Genomic DNA, 24,115 nt, shown 5'->3' on the forward strand with positions numbered 1-24,115 from the left:
AGTAACGTGTGTCTAGAAAAATACTATATCACAATGTGATTGAATAATCTGTTTCTTTTGATTTTATTACTTATTTAGTTATTGTATATATATTTGTGATTTCAAGTGTAGGACTTATTTTGACATTGTGTATGAATAATTTTTATCAGATAATTTAGTGTAGGTATATGATGTTGTTGTGTAGGATTTGAATTATAAAGAGCAGGATTGGATATTTAAACCTACACAGTTTGAAAAAAGCCTACACAATTAATAATTATATGTAGGGTTACTATTATGCATGTAGGCTACATGCCGTTCAGTAAAAAAAACATATATGTAGGCTATATACAAAAACCTAAATTGAATGAAAACTGATTATGGAATTCGAATAATTACCATGTCAATCAGCGACTAAAACAGGTTTAGTGAAGACATTATTTGATGATAAATTGTGGTGAATCAAGATGGAGTTCAATACAAACGATCAGAAAATATGTACGGGTCTTAATGTAGGAAGATTATTGTCTTCAAGGGCGCGAGGTTTTGAATTAAAGAATTGATTTTTGTTTTGAATTTGATTATTGATGTGGATAAGGATCTGGGATTTTGTTTCAAGCACGCGAACAGTACGATGGGCAAACTTTGATTTTAAGTTATGTTACATGTCCAAACTTCCACACTCAATGTAAGAGTACCGAGGGCATCCTTACTGCGTAGATACATGTCCAAACTTCCACACTCCGCATATTTATATACAATGATTTTCTCATTTTCCTCGTCGCAATAACCAAGAAGATGGATCAGGTTTGGATGCTTTTGACCGGAGAGCAAGTCAATCTCTGTCAAAAATTCCTTCAACCCTTGTCCATACTTCTCATATAACTGCTTTATTGCGGCTGTGGTAGGTTTTCCAGAGATGATGAATTCTCCTTTGTAGACCATCCCATATCCACCCTTACCTATACAATTAACTTGGAAGTTTTTGGTTGCTTCTTTAATATCTACCAACGGTATTTTCAGGTTTTCCCACTTTTTCAGGTGTGCCATCCAGCTTTTTGATGTATTATCGATCAGTTTGAATTTTGATTAACGAATTTAAAAAGCATCAGCCAATTAACTTCGTCGCCGTTAGATAGTCTGTATCTGTATATATATAATTATTCGATCGTAAGTAATTTTCTTAGTCTCAATCCATATGACATATATGTATCTACAGTCTACTTTTATTTTACTTTTTCTTGGTATAAGCTAGCTTTGCTATGTTAAAATATTGTATTGTGGTAGACCTAAGCCTAATTATATAGGTTGACCAAAGGTATTACTACAGAAACCACAAACTAAGAGAAGATTTCATAAATAATTAAAGTAAACGTCTAGCTGAAATATCCTTGAGAAGAAAACATAAATAATATTATGAATATGAAAGAATTAAATTAAATAATGAGTTGTTTTATTAATAATAAGCCCTGTTCTTCTCTCTTCAATGTTGGCTAGTTACCGAGAGGGGCCCGTATGACCCGGGACTACGTAACTAAATAAGTTATTTTGGTTTTAAGAGGTTTCACTTTACAGGATCAACCAAATTAGAGTTATGTATGAAAGTTACTTTAAAATAGTTTTTTATTTATATTTACGTACAAATTCACAATAAAATTATTTTTATTTTAAATTGTGTGTTTTATAATATCAGTCTTGGAAGTTGAAGTTGAAGTTGAAGTTGAATTGGTATCAGGGCTTGTTCAAGAACAAGATCAATAATAACAAACACACAATTCAAAAGTAAACCTTTATTATTATTTTTTTTATTATTATTGTTATTATTATAATCTATAAAATATATTAAAAAGAAAAACCCTTATACATATCCATGGAAATGAGGCATTTGAAACAATACTAAGAGCATTCTCATCCCATCCTCTATCTCTAGACCAAAAATTATACTAAAACTCACTTTATTTTCTCTCTCCATTTCAATTAAATAATACTTTTTTATACCTTTTATCATTATTTTTTCTCTTTCCTTCATTCACAACCACTTTCAAAATATATTAAAAAATTTTAGGGGATGAACAGTAACTTTTCAAATATACAGAAAAATCACTACTTTTTCTAAAATATAAAAACTCTTCACTCACAACACCCTGAATCACTCTCTAAATTATAAAAACACCCCTCACATTAAATGAGGGGTTGGATGAGAATGCTCTAACACACTATCCACACACCGCTAAATAATGTCTTTTGGATTGAAATACCCATTTTCATAAATGAGTATCGACTTTTACCCAAACTTTTGAAAATATTCCCTAAATACCCACCACAAACAGCTCAGGACGACTTATTTTTGAAAGTCAACGAGTATTTTACAAAATTAGGCGGGATGACTAATTTAGGCTGAGAAATTTGATGAGAAGGGTATTTTGTAGCACTAAATTGGGAACGACTAATTTAGGTAAAAATAGCCGGGACGACTAATTTAGGAAAAAATAGTCGGAACGGGCTTTTTATAATTTTTTTTGTACCTTTATGAATAATGTATTATTACATTTAATTTTACTCGTAATTAGTTTTTCCTTTATAACTTTTAAAATATAAAGTTTTGCGAATACACCATTGAGACGTGTTATTTTTTATCTATGTGCCGATAAAAATTTATTCAAAACCGAATGTCTCAAAAAACTTCGATATAGTTTTTTTTGAATAAAATTTATCATTTATACAACTCGTCTGACTGTAACTTTATCATTTTGATTATGTAATATAATGTAATTAGTAATTTCAATAATAAGAAATGTAAAGTTAACTATAAATTCTATTTTGTTATATTCATCCATCGTAACTTTTCATTTTTCATTATAATTATATATCATATACTAGATTTTATCCCTTGTATTACGGGAGTTGTTTCACATTATTCATTTTTAATATTTATATATGTATATTTGGATTTTAATTTTATTTATTGTAAAAAAGTTAATAGTTAATATACTTAAGGTTTGATGATAAAATGGTTTCATAAATAAATGATATGTTATATAATCCGGTTTAAAAGCTATCAGGGTTTGGTGATACCCATAACTCGTTTATTTTCTTTAATATAAATTTGTTTATTAATTATAAATAATACCTTTTTTTAAATAAAATAGGATATTAATTTTTAGTATATCCCTATTTTATAGGATTTTCATATCAAATATTTTACGAGATTAATTTTTATTAATATAATGAGATGTTATAACCCGTTTAAGAGCTATCTGGGTTTGGTGAGACCTTTACCCATGAATTTGGGTCAAATGCGTGAGAAACCTTCATTTACAAATAAAGCAATTTGATGGCTTGAGAGAATGGTTGTTTTACATTTTTCGTTTTTTAATATTTATTTTTTGGATTTTAATTTTCTTTATTGTAAGAAAGTTAATAATATACTTAGGGTTTGATGATGAAAGGGTTTCATAAATAAATGATATGTTATAACCCGTTTAAAAGCTATCTGTATTTGGTGACCCATGACCCGCTTATGTTTTTTACTATAAAATTGTTTATTAATTATAAATAATATATTTTTCTTTTTAAATTTGATATTTAATTTTAAGATATCCCTATTTTATAGGATTTTAATATCAAATAATTGGTAAGATTAATTTTTAATTTAATGAGATGTTATAACCTGTTTAAGATCTATCTGGTTTTGGTAAGACCTATACCCATTAATTTGGGTTAAATCAATGAGAGACCTCCATTTAAAAATTAAGCAATCTGGTGGCTTTCATAAAAGGGGGGGCGACCACATCGCGACACGTAGGATTTTAAGGGTTTCGTTTATATATATTATAGATATGCAATAATTTGTTATGAGAAATTTTTCTACATTACTAAATATATATTTGGTATTTTTGTATATATCTTTTTTGTAGCTATCGTTTGTTGTGTGTATACTAATTCATATGCCGGGACGACTAATTTAGGTAAAAATAGTCATAAATATTTTTCTTATTAACATTATTATATCATTTATTCAACCCGTATAATCCACGGGTTACTAACATAGTATAGTAGTAAAACAAACACCATGCAACTCTAATTTAGCAATAGATCGATGTTACTCCAAAGTTAAAATATAATAATAATATTCTAAGAAAATACGTTAATGCTAAAAACACAAATTAGTGAAAAGTTTACATGTTATACTAATATTATTATTATTAAGGTTAAATTAAATATCATGCATACATATTTTCAACCTATATCCTATTGATATAATAAAAACTAGCACTTCTAAAAGAAGCGAGCAAACTGAACCAAACCACCAGCCAAAACCGCTATAAGTTCGATATATGATAACAATTCAAAAGGGTCTATGCCTAGCAAAGATAAGAGAACCCACACCGCTAGAAACGCCATTAGCCACAAATGCAGGTGCCCCGAATTTCTGCACATTTACAATATATAGATCAAGCACCTCAATATTTGGTGTATAGCATTCGCCCCAAAGACTAGGAGTCTAGGACCATTTAAAACACACGCTATTGGCTCAAAGTTCACATGAAAAAGAAAATAAAGCTTAAAAAATGGGCTCGTAAAAACCTCATTTGTAAACGAGCCGAGTAGAGCCCGAGCCAGGCTCGGCTCATGGCTCGCTTGTTAACCGGCTCATTATTACTATAATATAAATAAGAAGTTTGGTGCCGCAAGTGGCCTATTACTTGGCAGCACCGCATTAGTCGATGAATTTTGTTTTTTAGTTCAGCTACCATAATAAACGTAATGGAAACTGGTCAAATGTTAATTTTTTTTTGTTTTAGTTATGGTAACATAACAAACTTGAAAGAAACCGACCGAGTTCAAGCAGACTCGCGGCCTTATTTAAAGACATATAAAAAACATATAAAAATAATTATAATAAAAATGAATAAAAATAACTTAATAATATATATTATTTTATACATAAAATTATAATAGAAAAAAACATATAAAAATAATTATAATTATATAAAAAAATTTGATAAATAATAAACGAGCCGAGCTTGAGCTTTGAAAATATAGCTCGAAATGAGCCGAGCTCGAGCTATGTGTAAGTTAAACGAGTCGAGCTCGGGCTCGTCTCGGCTCGGCTCGTTTGCACCTCTATTTTCAACTTCTAACCTTTACACACTTTTCTACATTCAACTTTGGTCGCAACTTATTTTTTCAACAGTACCGTAACACACCAAGCTAAAGCAACTGCAGAGTGAGAGTTTGAATCCTTTCCGGTTTCCGAAAAGATACCTAAAAAACACGCGCGGGCCCTCCAACTTGTCATAGCAAAAATGAAAAACAGAATTTTCCAATTTTGTAAATACAATTGATATTTGATAGTTATAAATATCCGATCCCGTCATGGTCCATAAAGCAACAAATTTCGGTTTTGGTTTTGGCTTTTATTATATATAGATCAAATACGGCCAAACGAATCTGGATCCATTAAAACCCTTCGCACTCGTTCTCTTCAATTCAATCCTGATAACACACACACACATTCGTTAAATAAATATCCCAGGCAGCTTCTTCCAATTCTATCAATTCTTCATTTCTTAACCCCCTTTTTTGACCGATTGAAGCCATTTGATTAGAAATTGAGGTATTATTATAATTATTAGATGGAGATCGATAAAGCCATACGAGATAGCGATGATCGGCGGCTCAAGACCAAGTATCACAACGCCATTTATGTTATTCAACGTGCTCTTGCTCTATACGAGTAACCTACAAGCCTCCCTCCCTAATTCATCTAATTATTATGTTATGTGTTAGTCTTGTGTTTAATTGCTTTATTTTACTAATTAATATCTTTTAAATGAGTTTTTCTTATAACATTTTGTGAATTTCATAGTTTCAGGACATGATTGATTGACTGATTGATAGTAGTTAGTTAGTTAGTTATAATATAGATGCCATTAAGTAATATATGATGCTTGTATTTTTTAGTTATAATTTGATCATCCCCGGTTTTACTACTATGTCCACTTTCACCACAAATGGAACTAGAAATGTAATTGTGGCTTCGTCTCATCGTGATCATTGATCCTGTATCTCTAATCGTTTCTTCATCAGTTATTCATAAATGGTTGAGATTGAGAATAAGTACACGCTTTAGTTACTTACAGCTTGCCTTTAAGCGTTACATGTAATGATTACGCTTTTCCTCCATGGTTCTGTAGAATTCCATACGATATTACGACTGAATTGTTACGTTACATTTGATAATTAGGCAAGTTCTATTGAATTTCCATTGTTAGGAGGATAATTAGGTAAACGTCATTTCCTATATTCTTATGCGATTAACATCAACGTTCATTAAAGTATTTATAAATTTATTACATTTCTATACATTAAGTTGAGGTATGAGACTCACGGTGATCGTCGATGCCATATTTCAAACTGTTTGTTCATCGTTTGCTGATAGATATTCATATACGGTTGCGGTTGAAAATTAGTACACTTTAGTTACTTACAACTTGCCTTTAAAATAAAATTAGAATTCCATATGATATCATTATCACCATTGAATTGTTAGGTTGCATTTGATAGTTAGGCAAATTTGAAGTTCCATTGCATTTCCAGTAATCATGTTGTTAGGAGGATAATTAGGTAAACGTCATTTCTTATATTACACGATTAACATTAACGTTCGTTAAAGTATTAAATTCTTTACGGTTTTTTTACATTAAGTTGAGATACGAATATACGATACTTATGGTTTTTTTTTATCAGTATTGAAGAGGTCGCGTTCAGCTTCAACGGAGGAAAGGATTCAACCGTAAGTAATTATGTTCGTAATGGTAGTTTGCTCTCTCGGTGAATTCTAATGATTAGTCTTTCTTGTAGGTTTTGTTGCACTTGCTTAGAGCAGGATACTTTTTGCATCAAGTGGAACATGGGCATTCGAACGGGGGCGTATCGGATGGTGAATTTGCATTTCCGATAAGGACAATATATTTTGAAACCCCTTCTGTGTTCCCTGAAATCAATTCATTCACTTACGAAACCGCTGCTAGGTAGGAGATTAATTTCTTTCTTATAATGTTTAGCTTATACTACTTTTGCTTGATTTAGCTTTTAATATTATACTAACGAAGAGAATTTAGATATAATTATTAACAATATTATGCCTTTGACGTTTCAGTTATGGTGTGAAGTTAGATATCATTCGGGAAGATTTTAAGTCTGGCTTGGAGGCTCTTTTAAAGGCAAAACCAACCAGAGCTATCTTTCTTGGTGTTCGAATCGGTGACCCCACTGCTGTAAGTGAATTCCCTATTAAAGGATTGTAGAACACCGAGATTCTAATTGTCAGTTATCGTGTGTTTTGTCTTTATCTATCAACAAATGAGTGGTCAAAATTGTCAATTTTTTTCAGGTTGGTCAAGAACAATTCTCTCCAAGCTCGGCCGGATGGCCACCTTTCATGAGAGTGAATCCAATATTGGATTGGTCATACAGGTATGCTTATATGCTTGCTCTTGAGTGACAGACATAAATTTTGACATTAATATTTTCTCTCTTTTGTATTTTATCCAACAGGGATGTGTGGGCTTTTCTTTTGACATGCAAGGTTCAGTACTGTGGTCTTTATGATCAAGGGTAATATTTATTCTGATTCACATTTCTTTCTTTCTTTATTTAGGGTAAATTAGGTATTTTATCAGTTTTGCAATCATTATAACTTTTCCCATCTTTACAGTTACACATCAATTGGAAGCATCAATGACACAGTTCCAAATGCATTACTATCGATTAAAGGTTCCGCAGTTGAAAAACAGAAATTCAGACCTGCATATATGCTTTCTGATGGTAGATTGGAGAGAGCAGGCAGATCAAGAAAGTTATCTTCAGTTGCCGACAGCAATGGCCTGAAATGTGTTGAACCTCATCAGGGCAGCATCCCCACAGCTTCTATTTTAGCAGTCGGTGATGAAATTCTGTAAGTTCTTTGTTCTGGTTTAAATAACTTGTTTAAAAGGCAGTGTTTCGGTCTATATTACATGATTTAATAATATAACACAAGTGAAATTGTACTTGCTTTGCTTTTACTTATGTTGTATTATTTGTTGCATAGCTCAGCTTTGGAACTATTGAGGATCAGTTGGGACCTTCATTGTGCAAAAAGCTTCATTCAATAGGTTGGTTGGTCTCGCAAATGTCTGCTGTACGTAGTGAGGTAATAAACAATGTGTTGCAATAAATATAAAAATGATCAAAATAAAACTACATGATAACATGCACGTGCTAATTGTTATCTACAGAATTTTATTTTCTATTTAAGAAATAAACTTGTTTTTGTTAATTAATCAATGCACGTGACATTTAAAACAAAGAAATTAAAATGTTTATTGACATTGCATTTGTCATCTGGTTATTTATTACAGGTGGATTCTGTTGCTGAAGAAGTCGAAAGGCGAAAGTCCATGAGTGATTTGGTTTGCCATCTTTGATTGTGATTTCAAGACATATTCTGTTTTCAGTGTACTTAGCTAAGAAGGAAACGGGTCAAACGGTTTAAAGGTCAACCAAAATGAATTATAAAATGCACACCCTCCTATATCACTTTTACTTAAAAGAATTAGATTTTTATGGAAATAGTTTATTTTGGCAATCATATCTAAAACATCAATTATTTACCAAACAAGTTAAAATTCCGTAACAAAAAGTGTTAGGTCAACCCAACCCGAATCAGGCCGTTTTGACCCGTAAAAGAAGGAACTACTGTGTACAAAGAGTTCCCTTGTGTACAATGAGTCAATAAGGATCCCTTTTTGTGCTATTCACTTGGGAATTGCCAATACAGGTGTTCATATATGGAGGGGTTGGCCCGTTACATTCAGATGTTACTGTTGCAGGAGTTGCCAAAGCATTTGGCGTTCGTTTGGTATATTTTATGTTTTGCTGCAATGTTTTCTTTGTTCGTTTTCTGTAAATATCACAAATCATGAGGGAATTAAGGTTTATATCCCTAAATTATCAATATATGCTCATAGCAATGTGTAATTACAGGCTCCAGATGAAGAATATGAAGAGTATCTCAGTCGCCTGTTTGGTGATAAGTGCACTGGCAACCGCAACGAGGTAACTGAATGCCAAACTTAGTAACATGCTAACACTACAGAAACTAATGACCAAAATAATCCTGGTTGATTATCAATTTTCAGATGGCCCAGCTGCCTGAAGGCATTACAGAACTGCTGGAACATGAGAAGCTTCCTGTTCCACTGGTATGTCATTTATGTTACTACAGTACAAAATAAAAATAAACATTGATGTACTATCATAAATGCAGTTTTAGTTTTGTTGATGAGTAGTTTCTATAATTGTCACTTTGTTTGATTGTGATTGTAGATCAAGTGTCATAATGTGATTGTGCTCAGTGCAACAAATGTTGATGAGTTAGACCGACAATGGGATGCTTTGATGGATTTAAGGTCTACTAATCTGCTAGCACCAACCGGACCATTTGTATCTAAGCATTTGACGACCTCACTCTCAGATGTATGTATTTGTCTATCTATGTTTATTTGTTTAACCACCTTCTATGAGCTGTCTTAAAGGTGTAATTCCTATTTTACCCTTTAAATTATTGACACTCATTAATTCATGTTGGTTTGACCTAAAAAGTCAAATCTTGCTTCCATTTTGGAATGTTTTCTGATCTCCAATCTTTTTATGTTTCAATTGCACTACAGTTGGAAGTTGCTCAGCCTCTATCCAAGATTTGTATTGAATTCCCTGATATCTACACTGGTATAAATACAATTTACTCAAGTTATATGACAGTTGACCTTTATCTTTAACTCCCGTAACTTTCTTTTCGTGATCTTTTTGTTGATAAAATCAAGGATGTTATCGAAAAACTAGAGTTGGACCTCTCATCATAACCCTCGAAGGGAAAGTAAGTGGTTGTTTGGTATTAAATAGTTTGAAAATATCTAACAGAATTATCTCAAAGTGCTTGCTGAACTGGTTTGCAGGATGAAGAGACAGTCAAAGCAGCCATGGAAGAACTTTCGAAGAAGTTACCATCTGGTGTCAAACAAATATCGATTTGAAGGTTCATAATCTGCTTCATGACTGAACTTTAATTCATGTGTTGAGATGATGAAGAAATTTTTTTCTATATTGAGTTGATAAGGAATTAGAAATTCCATAGGGGATAGTGGAATGGAAAAGGTTTTAGGGACCAATGACTTTTGTTATCAGGATGTATATATAGACACCAAATATATTGGCATCATTGAAGGGCAATTGGCAATTGGAGGGTATTATTACATTTACCTTTTGTTTTCAACTTCATATGTTTGTTATGGTTATGTGCAACTAGAGATGCTGCATCTTTGCTTCCCAGTTAGGACTACAAACTAGAATATAATTAAAAAACCTACGCGAGTTTCCTTAGTTGAAGGAGCAATTGTGAGGCTCAGTTATCATCTATTATGTTGCATCCTTCTGATCAAAGGATGTATATATGGTTTAAAATTACTCCAAAGATATAATCTTTTGATGGACTCTTATGATCACACCATTGAAATATTGAATAGAGAAAACATGCGAGTTGACAACTCTCAGAAAACGGCGTTGTATTCTTGAAGTTAGACTTGCAGATTGTTAGGACAATCCATAGAATCCGAGTCAGCGGATAAAAAACAGAAGCGTGTTTCGTCTCCCATAAATTCTAAAGCTTTTGTGTAGTTGTTGATTGTCACGTAGTTCTGCGTGATTGCGTTTATCTACCAATGACATTATAGACCAATCCTACAGGATCAGATATGTTAAAAGTGTTAATTTGCTTTCTCACCATGTTCCTTGCGAGTTGTGATGGTGATTTTGAATTAAGATGATTTCAAGCTCTAACCAGTGATAAGAATTGCAACTTTCTAAGAGCTAAATTCGCAATATTAGATCTTAAGTGAGTGTTTCGGATTGAAAATTCAATAGTCAAACACAAGTCCTACAATTTGAAGAACTGCAAACAAATTTGAGGAGAGTCATTTGGACATTAGAAAGTATGTTTTCCTCTTCACTGTTTTTATACTACTTGATTACTTAGGTACACACATGTCTAATTGACTTAGAAAGTGTTACAGCTAACAACCTAACTGCTCAACAACTTGTGATTGTATTAATGCATAGCAAGCACTTTTTGTATATTAAACATATTCTGTAATGTGCAACATCATCTAAAAGAAATTATTTCTTATACTAAATGACTTGTAAAATGCATACTACAGCTAGTAACAAACTGATAGCAAATTAATAACTCAAAAACTCAAGTACATAAAATTTTGTTCAAAGAGTACAAATATAACATATAGGCTTCTCCATCAAAATACCGAACAGTAAGAAATTCTAAATGTTTCCAACAATCAAATATAAAAAGAAAGACAAACAAACAAGCGCAACATTTGGACCCAGCAATCGAAAGCATGTAATGGTCCCTACGTATGGTTCTCAAGTGTTGTCCACCTAATGGAGCAAAAGAATTCTCGTGAAACTGTTACATTCAAGCTTTGGGCTTGAGAACCTTAACGGTCTCCCAGGTGAAGTCGGGATCATCACGTCCAAAATGACCATAAGCAGCGGTCTTCTGGTACCTGTAGTTGCCACCCCTCTTGAGGTCAAGATTGATAGCCATCATCCCTGGCCTGAAGTCAAAGTTCTCCTTGATAAGGGCAAGGATATCCTTATCCGGGATAGTTCCAGTCTTGTATGTGTCCACAAACACAGAGAGTGGCTCAGCCACACAAATAGCATAAGACACCTGGACAATGCACCTGCGTGCAAGTCCGGATGCGACGATGCTCTTGGCGGCTTGCCTGACAATGTAAGCACCACTCCTGTCCACTTTAGTTGGATCTTTCCCGGAGAAAGCACCACCACCGTGAGCTCCCCATCCACCGTAGGTGTCAATGATAATCTTCCTTCCGGTCAAACCAGCATCACCGTGTGGGCCACCGATCACAAACCGACCAGATGGGTTCAAGTGGAAGATGGTGTTCTCGTCAAGGTACTGAGCTGGGATCACAGGCTTGATCACGTGCTCCTTAAGATCAGCGGCAATTTGGTCGTTGGTCACGGTTTCATCATGCTGAGTGGAAATGAGAACGGTGTGAACCCTAATAGGGACCATGGCACCGTTGTCGTTACGGTACTCGACGGTCACTTGGGTCTTACCGTCCGGCCTGAGCCATGAGCAAGTGTTGTTCTTTCTAACTTCAGTGAGCTTGGCACCGAGCTTGGTTGCAAGGACGTGGGTCAAAGGCATAAGCTCGGGTGTCTCGTCAGTAGCATAACCAAACATGTGACCTTGGTCACCAGCACCGATCTCCTCCGGCTTCTTAGTGAGATGTCCATGAACACCTTGAGCAATGTCAGGGCTCTGTTGCTCGATGTTGACCAAGACCTTGCAGTGGTCAGCATCAAGTCCCACATCAGCTGATGTGAATCCGATTTCTCTGCAAGTGTCGCGGACTATCTTCTCATAGTCTACGGTAGCCTTGGTGGTGATCTCACCAAAGACCATGACCATGTTGGTCTTGGTGCAGGTTTCACATGCAACCTTGCTGTCTAGATCTTGTTCTAGGCAGGCGTCAAGGATGGCGTCCGAGACTTGGTCACAGAGCTTGTCTGGGTGTCCTTCATTGACTGACTCAGAGGTAAATAGAAAGGTCTCCATCTCTCAACTGAAACAATAAGAGAGTAAATTATAACAGCACACTTAATACTATATTACTATAAAATAAACTGATAAACACACCAACTATGTTACAACAAAATAATAACTTTCTTAAAAAACTGAACAAACATTGGTTTGCAGCTACTTGACTAAAGATTACATGCCGAAAGGCCCGAAAGATTCATATATGATTCAAATCAATCACATCTATATTGTGTTCTTGATGCACCTCAAATAAGTCTAAGAAACAACCGTCACAATACGATTCTCGTTCGATTTATTAAAGATGTGTTTAGTAATGGAAACAGAACATACTACGAATGTGAACGACAACGTTAAAGATACCGCGTGCACACTAAAACGATGGATTCGACAAATTTAAATCCACTAGCAATGAGAATCATATTCACAAATCTAAAAAAGCTTTGTTCCAAAGATTCAGGATAAGGAATATTTTGATTTTACATCTCAATCAAAGAAATATCATTCATATGCTTTACTTTCAATAAAAGTCAAATAATATAACAAACTATCAAAAGCTAGAAAATAAGCAGATCCACCAAGGCCAACTAACAATACTAAAATAATTATCCATACAGTTCTCATTAATGGATTAATCAACTAAAGGAACAACAAATATCTAGCTACTAGTCTACTAGCATAATAAACAATAATAATATAAATAAAATGATGGAACTTGGAAGCCAAACTACAGAGTCTGATAATTAACTACTACTTAACCTTAACTTTAACATAGATTTGGCTTTAACTTGCAAGAAACATAAAGAAACAAGGCATTAACATCAAGATCTATCATCTAGCAGCATAAAGTTTCAATTTTTCCCTTAAATATCTCGAAACCAATGCCGACCCACAACATATCGGACGGCATGACTCAGATCTAACAATAAATTAAGCAGATCGAAAGTAAAAATCAAGAGGTTAAAAGGTAATTAACAGATCTGGGGTGTGTAGAAGAAGAATTAGAAATGGAAATGATGGGTACCTTATTGATAATAATATTAGGGTCAGGATGAAAGATATGAAATCTTGAGATCCAGAAATTGATGTAGAGGGTGAGACGATTTGGTAACGAGTGAAGGGGTGTGTATTTATAGGGAGAAGAGGGGTGCGAGTTGGACTGTACAGCTACAGCTACAGCCAGAGGCCACCAACTCTTTCGATGTGGACCCCTCACCAACCCCTCTTATTGTGGGTCCTGTTCACCAAACCAATCCACCATATCTTAACTTCAATAGTTTAAGAGAGTATTATATAACCTTTACTTACACCGGTTACAGTTAAGTAGAGGTGCACAACAAACCTGTTTAAAACTCAAAAGTCAAAACCGGTTTATGATCGGTTTTAGTCCGGGTTTTAATCAGTTTCTTGACCAGATTATCATCGGTTTCGGTTTGGTTAACCGGTTTGGAACCGGTTTTGGTGGAGAAAATTTCAAACCGGTTCTGAACCTACGGTTTCAATCGGTTCCAAACCGGTTTCTACATAATCGGTTTCAAACCGGTACGGTTTCGGTTTGATTTTCAGGTCGGTTCAATTAACCGGTTTATTTGCCCACCCCTACTGTTAAGTACGTTAATGTGGTGGTGAGTCAAGGAGGTGAGACGGAGGGTTGTGATTATATGTGAAGGGACAAGGGAAAATATTAGTATTTAGATTTGTTTTGAAGCTTAATGGATAAGAGGTTTGTTGGCTGATTTATGGATGTGTTTTTGGTGAACCAAACATGCTTAATGTTGATTGCTTCATAGGTGGTGTTATAATGGAATTAGTAAGAGGCTATCAAACAGCTGCGAAGTTGTATTAGGGATTAAGGACTTAGGATGGGTATTACTAGATTTAAAGAATTTAACGGGTCGAGCTAGAATGGGCTTAAGGAAGGGGTTCATTAGTTAAACCTGTAAATGTTGTAAAACTCCCGAGTAGGCGGCCGAGTTCTCTTGATTACTTCCCGCCTAGATCGACTACTCCCCGCCTCGGCCGAGTACTCCGTAGGTATTTTCTGAGTAATCCCCGACTATTCCTGAGTAGTCGCGACTCCCCAGTCGACCGCCTAGGACCGCCTAACGACTTTTACAACCTTGCCTGTTGAAGAGGTAGGTCCCAGCAGAGCCCAGTTGGACCCGCAAGACACCTTGAAGAGGGACGTCTGCGCAGAAACCAACTGGATCCGCAGGACCAACCATGCTCAGAGACGTGACGTCCTTACGCGCAGTACGCAAGCTGTTCCCGCAGGAAATGCCTCCCAATGGTAAAGGACTCCGCCTGTTCCCGCAGCTTCGGATACAAGCCATCAGGGAAGGCCACCCGCGCAGCCAGGCTACACGCACAAGGCACTTAGCTCTCAATCACTCAGTGTCACCTGAAGGAATGAGCAAAGCCGGGGACAATCCCGCACAAAGGCGGGAGGGGGAATACTCCCGCCCATAAGCCAGTCCGTACGATACGGGAAGATCTTCTGTACTGTACCTGACGAGGTATGGGCAAAAGATCTGACTAAAGATACGACAGCTTATTGACAACAGTATGGCGAGCAGCATGCTCCTGTACTGTATGTCACTATTAGCCGCTGCCTACTCACCAACTCCTGTCATACCACGTGCATAGCCGGCAGTTGGTGGAAAAGGAATAGTACACAGCAGGCCTGGTCACTATCAGCCGCTGCCTACCCACCAACTACCAGCAGGGCACGTGCGTTGGCCACAGTTGGTAGAACAGGAGTACTATTCAGCAGGCCACACCTCCTTGGAAACCTACCTTCGGCTATAAATACCACAAATGGTATAACCATCATATATCATCACATTATCATCATATTATACCTGATATCTGCTCTAGCAATCTCTTAATATACATTTATATTTAAAGAGCAATCTAGTCTGATTCTCACGCCGGAGGGTGGTCACAAGGAGGAACCCCCCCCCCTTCTCAGTGACAAGCTCACGGTGTCTGTTTTGCAGGTTATCAGAAGAACCATCTTTACCGGGTCTAACCCCTCGTGGGAAACATCTATCTAACCCCCAGGTTACCCGTAATCTGCCCGGGGTCCGGTTAGTGTTTCTTCATTGGCGCCATCCGTGCATAAAGCTAGAACTTCATTTTTCTCCAGTTTTTTCAAACTACTAGAAAGATGGTTAAAGAAATTCCGGTAACCACAACCCCAGCTACTGGGGGGAATACCGGCTACACAGTCTTTACAAACACTACCCCGGTTACCCAAGCCGGGGCAAGTGAAGTAAATTTTACGAACACCACCCCAGTTACCCAAGCTGGGGCAAGTGCAGTAAATAATCGCTCACTGGGATTCACCGATACCCAGTTAGAGAAACGAACAAGACTCCCCCGCCAAACACTCGATGAAGTTAAGGCATGGGCGGAGGCACGTCAGAGGGAATTCCAAGCTGAGTTGGACGAACGTTTGCGTTCCGTCCAACAGGCTGACGAATTCGAAGAATACTTGGACGATGACTCGGAGGAATCCGACTCCGACGCGAACCCTCGCCATAGGGCAAAAGGGAAGCGTAAGGAAACGGACTCCCAACCGAGAAGGCATTTTGGAGAAGCCTTCAAACTAAAAAACACAGGTGGAAGTCCACGTGACTTCTCCAAAACATTCAGACCAAACGTTGCAAATGCGGGAACGTCCAAATTTGCAAGGGACATTGCGGAATCAATTGCCCCAAAAAGTGCCAAACAAATGTCCAGCATAGGCACATATGATGGTATATCTGACCCAGATGATCATTTGAACAGATTCATAGCGGGGGCAACCGTCAGTAGTTGGACGGAACCTACGTGGTGTTACATGTTCCAAATGACGCTGGTTGGGGCTGCTAGAGCGTGGTTCGATCGTCTACCGGTCAACCACATCTACGACTGGGCAGACTTCCAACAGAAGTTTAGCCAACACTTCAGCCAGCAAAGAAAGTATACCGAGGAGCAATGGACAATCCTCAAATGCATTCGAGAGGAAGATGAATCTTTGCTAGACTTCATCACTCGCTTCAACTCGAAGAAGCTAAGTCTGGGTAACATTAGCGAAGATCTTGTTCGCGCTGCTTTTATTCAGGGCGCGAACGACCCAGAGCTCATCCGCACCTTAACGGGTAAAGATGGCATGCCATCCACATGGGATGCCATCATGACAGCAGCTAAACGCTTTGCGGAAACGGAGAAGCAACTGGGTAGAGATCTCCCTCAGAGCACAAACCTCTACACCCAGAAAACAAGGGAAGACAACGTCCTTACCGCCCGATTAAACAAAAAGCGAAAGCTAGGCATTTGGCAGTCAAGGGTAAACTTTGACACCTCATCCGGCTTGCAACATCGGTTAGGCGGAAGGGATAACTACGGTCGAACCAGAACTCCAGATGGACGCCGCTCACAAAAAGCGTCACCGAGATATTCGCCACTGAGGAGCTCCCATGGCCAAAGCCTCCAATAATCCGACATCGTCACAATGCTGATCGGAGCAAATACTGTGACTTTCACAGGACAAAAGGCCACAACACCGAAGAATGCATAGACGTAAAGGACATGGTCGAAGCATTTGTCAGAGATGGGACGCTCGCGCACCTCGTGGCGCAATGAAGGCTGAGCAGGCTGATGCGTGTAGAACCCCAGCTGGGGAAAACACGAATAAAATTCCAGCTTCAATGTGGAGACTACATGCTGCGTAAAGAACGAGATCCCGAACCAGGTGCGTATCGGCTCGATGGCACTCCCATCCCAACAACATGGAAGGGAGCTCAATTACACAGTTTGCATGTAGATCAATTCCAAATTTGTAAAGAAAAGGCCAAGAGCCACTTCTAATGGAAATGATTCTCCTTAAAACATCGACGCTGATGATTTTACATTTATACTTTATGAACTATCAACACTGATGTCGGTTTTCACCGCATACATAAATGAGTCGTTGCATGGGGAAGGCGGCAAAACCCGCATAAACCCAAAAAACGACAAACCTTCACGCAGGTCAGTTGAAGGGGAAAAGTTCAGTCATCCCAATAAATGAAAGTGCCGGTCTATCCACATGAATCATAGAGGAAACTGAACACTAACCCATTAACAACCGCGCGTCGAACGGTTAATTTATTCAACACGGATATGCCGGTTTTCACCGCATAATTACGTGGAAAGTCGTTGCGTGGGGAAGGCGGCAAAACCCGCATAAACCCAAAAAACGGCAAACCTACACGCAGGTCAGTTGAAGGGGAAAAGTTCAGTCATCCTACTAAATGAAAGTGCCGGTCTATCCGCATGAATCATGAGAGGAAACTGAACACTAACCTATTGACAACCGCGCGTCGAACAGTTAACTTATTCAAAACAGAATTTCTAAAGGATGAGGAAAACCTACACGCAGGTTAGATATAGGTAAAGTTTAGCCATCCTACTAAGTGCAAGTGACGGTCCTACCAGCACAATCACGAAAGAGGAAGCAAAACTTCAACCTATTATCCACCACGTTCAAAGGTTAACTTATCCTAAACACTTAGAAATTTCAAAAAAGATGAGGAAAACCTCAACGCAGGTCAGATGTAGGTAAAGTTTAACCATCCTACTAAGTGCAAGTGACGGTCCTACCCGCACAATCACGAAAGAGGAAGCAAAACTTCAACCTATTATTTACCACGTTCAAAGGTTAACTTATTCTAAACACTTGGAAATTTGCTAATTTAAACTAAAGTATGCAAGTCATATAACGTTTATAAAGCAAGGAATCCAGAGAAAATAGCGGTCTTACCCGCACAAAGATTTATATTTCACAATGATTCATTACAAGAATGGCCGGGTAACTACCCGCCTACAAGAAAATAAATCTATACAAGCTAAATCTATCCTAGCAGTGGGAAGGGATCTTCAGGATCAGGCTTCAGGGCCACTTCCACTTGGACCAGCACCATCAGTAGAGCGTGGCAGTTCAAGGAAAGCTTTAAGGATAGCTAGCCCATCATCAGCAGCAGCAACTTCGTTTACCTTCTCCACCACCGGATGTGAGAAGGCGGCATATTGATTCACTGCTTGGTCGTATACAGCTTCAGTATCTACATCGAATAAAGGGAAGTTGGAAGGCGGGATGCCTTTCTCAACGAACCCTAGACCAAGCAGGAAGCCGGTCTTTTCCCCATCCTCGTGAGAAGCGTTGAGGGCTGCGCTCATAGCATCGTCATAAGACGTCTCAGTGAAGACTCGATGCACAACCTACAAAAGAAAATATACAAGTGTCAAAACCTTTTTCTATTTACAAAGAAAAGCGTGAAGACATGAAGCTAAACATACCTGAGACAACGCTTCTCGAAGAAGCCATTCCTTGGCAACCAGAGCTTCTTGGAGGGCAGCTTGAGCTTCGTTACGGGCGCGTTCGGCTTCATTCTTGTTGAGGTTGGCAAGCAACACATCTTTAGCCGCAGCCTCTTCGACGCTCTTTAGCTTACGCTCGGTATGGTCAAGCACCCCCCTCTGGTGTGACATCTGCCCAAATCCGACCCGACCCAGGTACCCGTTTTCGGATCCGTTTTAAGTTTTAAAATTTGATTATAATCTTTATATTTATTATATATATATATAATAGTGATAATTCCTTTCCGCCGTCCCGCCCCCTTTTCTCTCTTGTCGCCATCCCGCCCCTTTTCTCTCTTGTCGCCATCCCGCCCCTTTTTCTCTCTTGTTGCCGTCCCGCCCCTTTTTCTCTCTTGTCGCCGTCCCGCCCCTCTGCTTAACCCTTAAGCCTTGAACCCCCTTTTTCTCTTAACTCTTTGCTTGTCCTTTGGTTCTTCCCGCCTAAGGATGTCTGCGCAGCTCGACGCGCCAGACTCCTTACAAGGAAGCCTGCGTGAAGACCAGCTGTTCCTGCGATACGCGAGGCGAACTGTTCCCGCGGCGCGCAAAGGACTGTAGTTCTTCCCGCGGCGCGCTAAGGATTGTAGTCCTTCCCACGGCGTGCTAAGGATTGTAGTCCTTCCCGCGGCGCGCTAAGGATTGTAGTCCTTCCCGCGGCGCGCTAAGGATTGTAGTCCTTCCCGCGGCGCGCTAAGGATTGTAGTCCTTCCCGCGGCGCGCTAAGGATTGTTCTGTCTGCCTTCGCCCTCGCGCACTCAAGCCTTCTCGCGCTAGACACTTAGTCTTTTCTCCAGTTTAAGCCAGCCTGTTTGCTTTTGAAATATCTTATCTTCTGTGCTATACCTGCCAAGGTATGGGCACAGTAGGCCAGATCTGACATCTGTCCGAAAGGTCACTTTCGGCGCAGCTTGCTTACCAACCCTCTTGGTTGTTGGAAAAAGTAACTGGCATAATCTTTTAAAATCTTCTTTTCCATGTCTTGAACAGTACTTTGTCTGACCCCTCCCATGCTATGAACAGTAACCTGTCAGCCTTCCCCATCCCCTGCAGCTGCCACCATATCTTTTGCTTTTGATATCTTTTGCTTTGATTTGATAAGATCTTTTCCCCAATTCTAGGGATGTGTTCCCTAGGGTTTTCCTATAAATAAAACTAATTTCTTGGATAATTAAACACTTAAACACTCCCCAAAATCTTTCTCCCTTACTCTCGGCCGAAGATCCTCAGCGACGCCTCCAACTCCCCTCTTTGCAATCCGTCTTCTCTTCTTCTCTGCCCAGAAATCTCGGTAAATAAATAATATATAATTTTTCTTTTAATAATTTGTTTAAGAGACTTACATATATTCAAGACAAAAACCAATCGTTAAACCAATAACCTCTTATTTATAGGTTAACTTTCGCTTGTTTAAAAGTTGGTTCTTGCATTATCTTTCAACGCACCTTTTGCAAGTGAGTAATCTCGTACCTAATCCCTTTTTATTTTTAATGTTTTGGGATGTTCATGTGTTCGTACAACTTGAGTCTTAAACTTGTTTATGAAATTATGTGCGCAAAACCCATGTGTTATGGACGTTTACTAGTGTTGTATATTTGTATGTGTTGATCATTAACCGCTTTGATCGGCCTATTCCGAAGTTTTCATGGATCCATTAGATGAACACGGGAGACCTATCGTTACGATTTTCTTGGTTTGTTTGCACATACACGAATGATTATTTGTTTTTGCTCGATTTGGAGCACGTTATGAACTATGAGCTATGATCTATTTAGGCTTGATCACAATCTGTTTACACCACTATGTTGAACACCAGTTATACACATGTTGCGCGCAGTGCTTTGTTATTATCTATTTATATCTATTAAACTTGATTTCTCACCGACACGCAAGTGTTGACGTTTTATTTTAACACATGTTCAGGTTTGCTGTAGCTGCTTTTGGAAACTCGAGGACACGTAGGATGTTTTCTTTTACTTTGGACCTAGTTTAAAATATAACAAGACAAATTTATGTATTTGAATATTATGTGTTATGATATGTGATTTATGTTACTTTATGGTGTGTTATGCGCATGCGCAATGAAATGTATTTATTAAATATTGACACCCAAATAGTGTCACGAGTAATGAAACAATTCGTAGCGCCCCGATGTATAATCCGCCATCGGTCGGGGTGTTACATCCGGTCCAGGATTTCTTGAAGCTTCTTAGCGTCCTCCATCGCCAAGGCATCATGAGCCTGCTGGAGAGCCTCTAATTTGGCTTTAAGCTCTTCATTCTCCAGGCGTAGAGGCTCAGCAACAGCTTCAGCCTTGGTGGCCCTTTCAGTCGCGTTCCTTGCAGTTTCCTTAGCCAGCCGAAGCTGTTCATTAACAGCTTGGGCAGCCTTGGAGCGAGCCTCGAGACGGGCCTGAACCTCAACTTCAAGGGCCTTGAACGCCTTCTCCTGAAAGCCTCCTATTCTCCTCCCGGACAGCCCGCGCCTGAACTACTTCCTGAAGGCGAGCTGCTTTTAACTTGTCGTTTTCACGACAAAGCAGCTCGACGCGCGGCTGCATCCGGGCCAGGAGAACCCGAAGCTCATTGGTTAGCCTACCCTCTTGGTAGCTAGCCATGGCTTCCCCCAACGCACCACTAGGAGCAGCGTGACGAGCCCACTCCACGCACTCCACAGGAGTGCGAAGGGTTGTTCCTCGGCGAATGTTCCATCGTGGAACATACACTTCATTGGAATCCGACACTGCAAAAAACAAAGAGCAGTTAGGAAAAGATGATTGAAAAATATAAAATAGGCCAAAAGAACCCTACGCACCTGTAGGGTCAATAACAGGCCGATAGCCGCCGAACCCATCACCTGAACCCAAGGGAAATCCATCCAAGAGGTCAGGCAGATGGGAAGGTGGCAGAGTTTGGCGATACGCCCCATGCATACCTGAAGGATCGGCCGTCGTTGCCGATGACGGAGGAGGCATGGTAGCGGCCGCCGCGGTCGCCGCTGCGGAATCCGCAGCAATAGTAACCGTCGGCTCGGTGAAAGATGCTGTAAAAATAGCACTCACAGCCGGCGGTGACGTCATCAAAGCTGGAACAGTCGGCTAAAAGGAGTGAGCAACTGAACCAGTGGAAGCAGGCGCAGGCGCCTGGGTCGTCGCCTCAGGTAGGCTGACCAAGCCTACCGTCATTGGCGGAGAGGTACTCCTCTGCGCTCCACCCTGGAATGCGTCAACATCCACGCCTACGTAAAAAAGATAAGTGTTAATGATAAAGCTATGAAGTTAAAGATAAAGGAAGTTTGTACTTACGGGTTTTCTTGAGCCTAACGGTACGGAGAGGCGGGGACGAACCCGATGGAGCCGGCCTCTTTGCGCCGATCACCGTCGTCTTCTTGGGCTCTCCGGAGGTGACAATCGCAGCCTCCGGAGCGGTGGTCTTATCACCACCGGGATTCCCCGCCACCTCTTCGCTCTCGGTCTCCGAATCAGACCGAGGCACTGGATCGGCAGTGGAGGCCACCTTCTCCTTCCCCTTCCCGCCGGCAGCTTTCTTCTTCCGCACCAACGGAGGACCATCTGCGGATTCCTCATCAGAACATACGATTAGAGGAATTCCAGCAGAGGTTTCAACATTGAGGGGTCGAGGGTTGAATAGCGCCTTACCTGGCCGCCTGGCGCTCAGGATCTCGTGGCCTAGCGGGTAGACCTCCACGAGTGGAAATGAGAACGGTGTGAACCCTAATAGGGACCATGGCACCGTTGTCGTTACGGTACTCGACGGTCACTTGGGTCTTACCGTCCGGCCTGAGCCATGAGCAAGTGTTGTTCTTTCTAACTTCAGTGAGCTTGGCACCGAGCCTGGTTGCAAGGACGTGGGTCAAAGGCATAAGCTCGGGTGTCTCGTCAGTAGCATAACCAAACATGTGACCTTGGTCACCAGCACCGATCTCCTCTGGCTTCTTAGTGAGATGTCCATGAACACCTTGAGCAATGTCAGGGCTCTGTTGCTCGATGTTGACCAAGACCTTGCAGTGGTCAGCATCAAGTCCCACATCAGCTGATGTGAATCCGATTTCTCTGCAAGTGTCGCGGACTATCTTCTCATAGTCTACGGTAGCCTTGGTGGTGATCTCACCAAAGACCATGACCATGTTGGTCTTGGTGCAGGTTTCACATGCAACCTTGCTGTCGGGATCTTGTTCTAGGCAGGCGTCAAGGATGGCGTCCGAGACTTGGTCACAGAGCTTGTCTGGGTGTCCTTCATTGACTGACTCAGAGGTAAATAGAAAGGTCTCCATCTCTCAACTGAAACAATAAGAGAGTAAATTATAACAGCACACTTAATACTATATTACTATAAAATAAACTGATAAACACACCAACTATGTTACAACAAAATAATAACTTTCTTAAAAAACTGAACAAACATTGGTTTGCAGCTACTTGACTAAAGATTACATGCCGAAAGGCCCGAAAGATTCATATATGATTCAAATCAATCACATCTATATTGTGTTCTTGATGCACCTCAAATAAGTCTAAGAAACAACCGTCACAATACGATTCTCGTTCGATTTATTAAAGATGTGTTTAGTAATGGAAACAGAACATACTACGAATGTGAACGACAACGTTAAAGATACCGCGTGCACACTAAAACGATGGATTCGACAAATTTAAATCCACTAGCAATGAGAATCATATTCACAAATCTAAAAAAGCTTTGTTCCAAAGATTCAGGATAAGGAATATTTTGATTTTACATCTCAATCAAAGAAATATCATTCATATGCTTTACTTTTAATAAAAGTCAAATAATATAACAAACTATCAAAAGCTAGAAAATAAGCAGATCCACCAAGGCCAACTAACAATACTAAAATAATTATCCATACAGTTCTCATTAATGGATTAATCAACTAAAGGAACAACAAATATCTAGCTACTAGTCTACTAGCATAATAAACAATAATAATATAAATAAAATGATGGAACTTGGAAGCCAAACTACAGAGTCTGATAATTAACTACTACTTAACCTTAACTTTAACATAGATTTGGCTTTAACTTGC

At 39.1% G+C, this 24,115-nt stretch overlaps 3 protein-coding genes across 4 annotated transcripts; 1 reads left to right on the top strand and 2 right to left on the bottom strand.

The window, feature by feature from the left end:
* Positions 1 to 5,589: 5,589 nt before the first annotated feature.
* Positions 5,590 to 10,461, top strand: LOC143539952 (uncharacterized). Of its 2 annotated transcripts, XM_077033135.1 has the most exons (16): positions 5,590 to 5,719; positions 6,733 to 6,778; positions 6,847 to 7,016; positions 7,145 to 7,262; positions 7,379 to 7,461; positions 7,543 to 7,602; positions 7,703 to 7,942; positions 8,083 to 8,179; positions 8,388 to 8,438; positions 8,807 to 8,887; positions 9,013 to 9,084; positions 9,168 to 9,230; positions 9,355 to 9,504; positions 9,699 to 9,756; positions 9,852 to 9,904; positions 9,984 to 10,461. In XM_077033135.1, the coding sequence occupies exons 1-16, from the start codon at positions 5,619 to 5,621 to the stop codon at positions 10,059 to 10,061; spliced, it is 1,521 nt and encodes a 506-aa protein (XP_076889250.1). In that variant the 5' UTR covers positions 5,590 to 5,618; the 3' UTR covers positions 10,062 to 10,461. The 2 variants fall into 2 exon arrangements, with proteins under 2 accessions (XP_076889250.1, XP_076889249.1); XM_077033134.1 differs by having other exon boundaries at positions 9,852 to 10,461.
* An 805-nt stretch (positions 10,462 to 11,266) lies between these two features.
* Positions 11,267 to 12,716, bottom strand: LOC143539977 (S-adenosylmethionine synthase 3-like). Its single transcript, XM_077033152.1, has one exon. The coding sequence runs from the start codon at positions 12,683 to 12,685 to the stop codon at positions 11,513 to 11,515; it is 1,173 nt and encodes a 390-aa protein (XP_076889267.1). The 5' UTR covers positions 12,686 to 12,716; the 3' UTR covers positions 11,267 to 11,512.
* Positions 12,717 to 22,702: 9,986 nt separating this feature from the next.
* On the bottom strand, positions 22,703 to 23,385 carry LOC143539939 (S-adenosylmethionine synthase 2-like). The gene has a single exon (XM_077033123.1). The coding sequence runs from the start codon at positions 23,339 to 23,341 to the stop codon at positions 22,703 to 22,705; it is 639 nt and encodes a 212-aa protein (XP_076889238.1). The 5' UTR covers positions 23,342 to 23,385.
* Between the last annotated feature and the right edge of the window lie 730 nt (positions 23,386 to 24,115).

This window comes from Bidens hawaiensis, unplaced genomic scaffold, assembly GCF_021521415.1.
Source record: "Bidens hawaiensis isolate Kalapana, Puna unplaced genomic scaffold, B.hawaiensis_p1.1 tig00012097_1, whole genome shotgun sequence".
In the NCBI taxonomy this organism is placed as follows: Eukaryota; Viridiplantae; Streptophyta; class Magnoliopsida; order Asterales; family Asteraceae; genus Bidens; species Bidens hawaiensis.

What these genes read in the sequence shown, in the direction of transcription:
- LOC143539977 (XM_077033152.1), bottom strand. Translation starts at nt 12,685, where the DNA reads ATGGAGACCTTTCTATTTACCTCTGAGTCAGTCAATGAAGGACACCCA.
- LOC143539939 (XM_077033123.1), bottom strand. Translation starts at nt 23,341, where the DNA reads ATGGAGACCTTTCTATTTACCTCTGAGTCAGTCAATGAAGGACACCCA.
- LOC143539952 (XM_077033134.1), top strand. Translation starts at nt 5,619, where the DNA reads ATGGAGATCGATAAAGCCATACGAGATAGCGATGATCGGCGGCTCAAG. An exon ending in TGTGGTCTTTATGATCAAGG is followed by an intron (nt 7,603 to 7,702) that starts GTAATATTTATT and finishes CCATCTTTACAG; the next exon opens with TTACACATCAATTGGAAGCA. An exon ending in AGAAGCTTCCTGTTCCACTG is followed by an intron (nt 9,231 to 9,354) that starts GTATGTCATTTA and finishes TTGTGATTGTAG; the next exon opens with ATCAAGTGTCATAATGTGAT.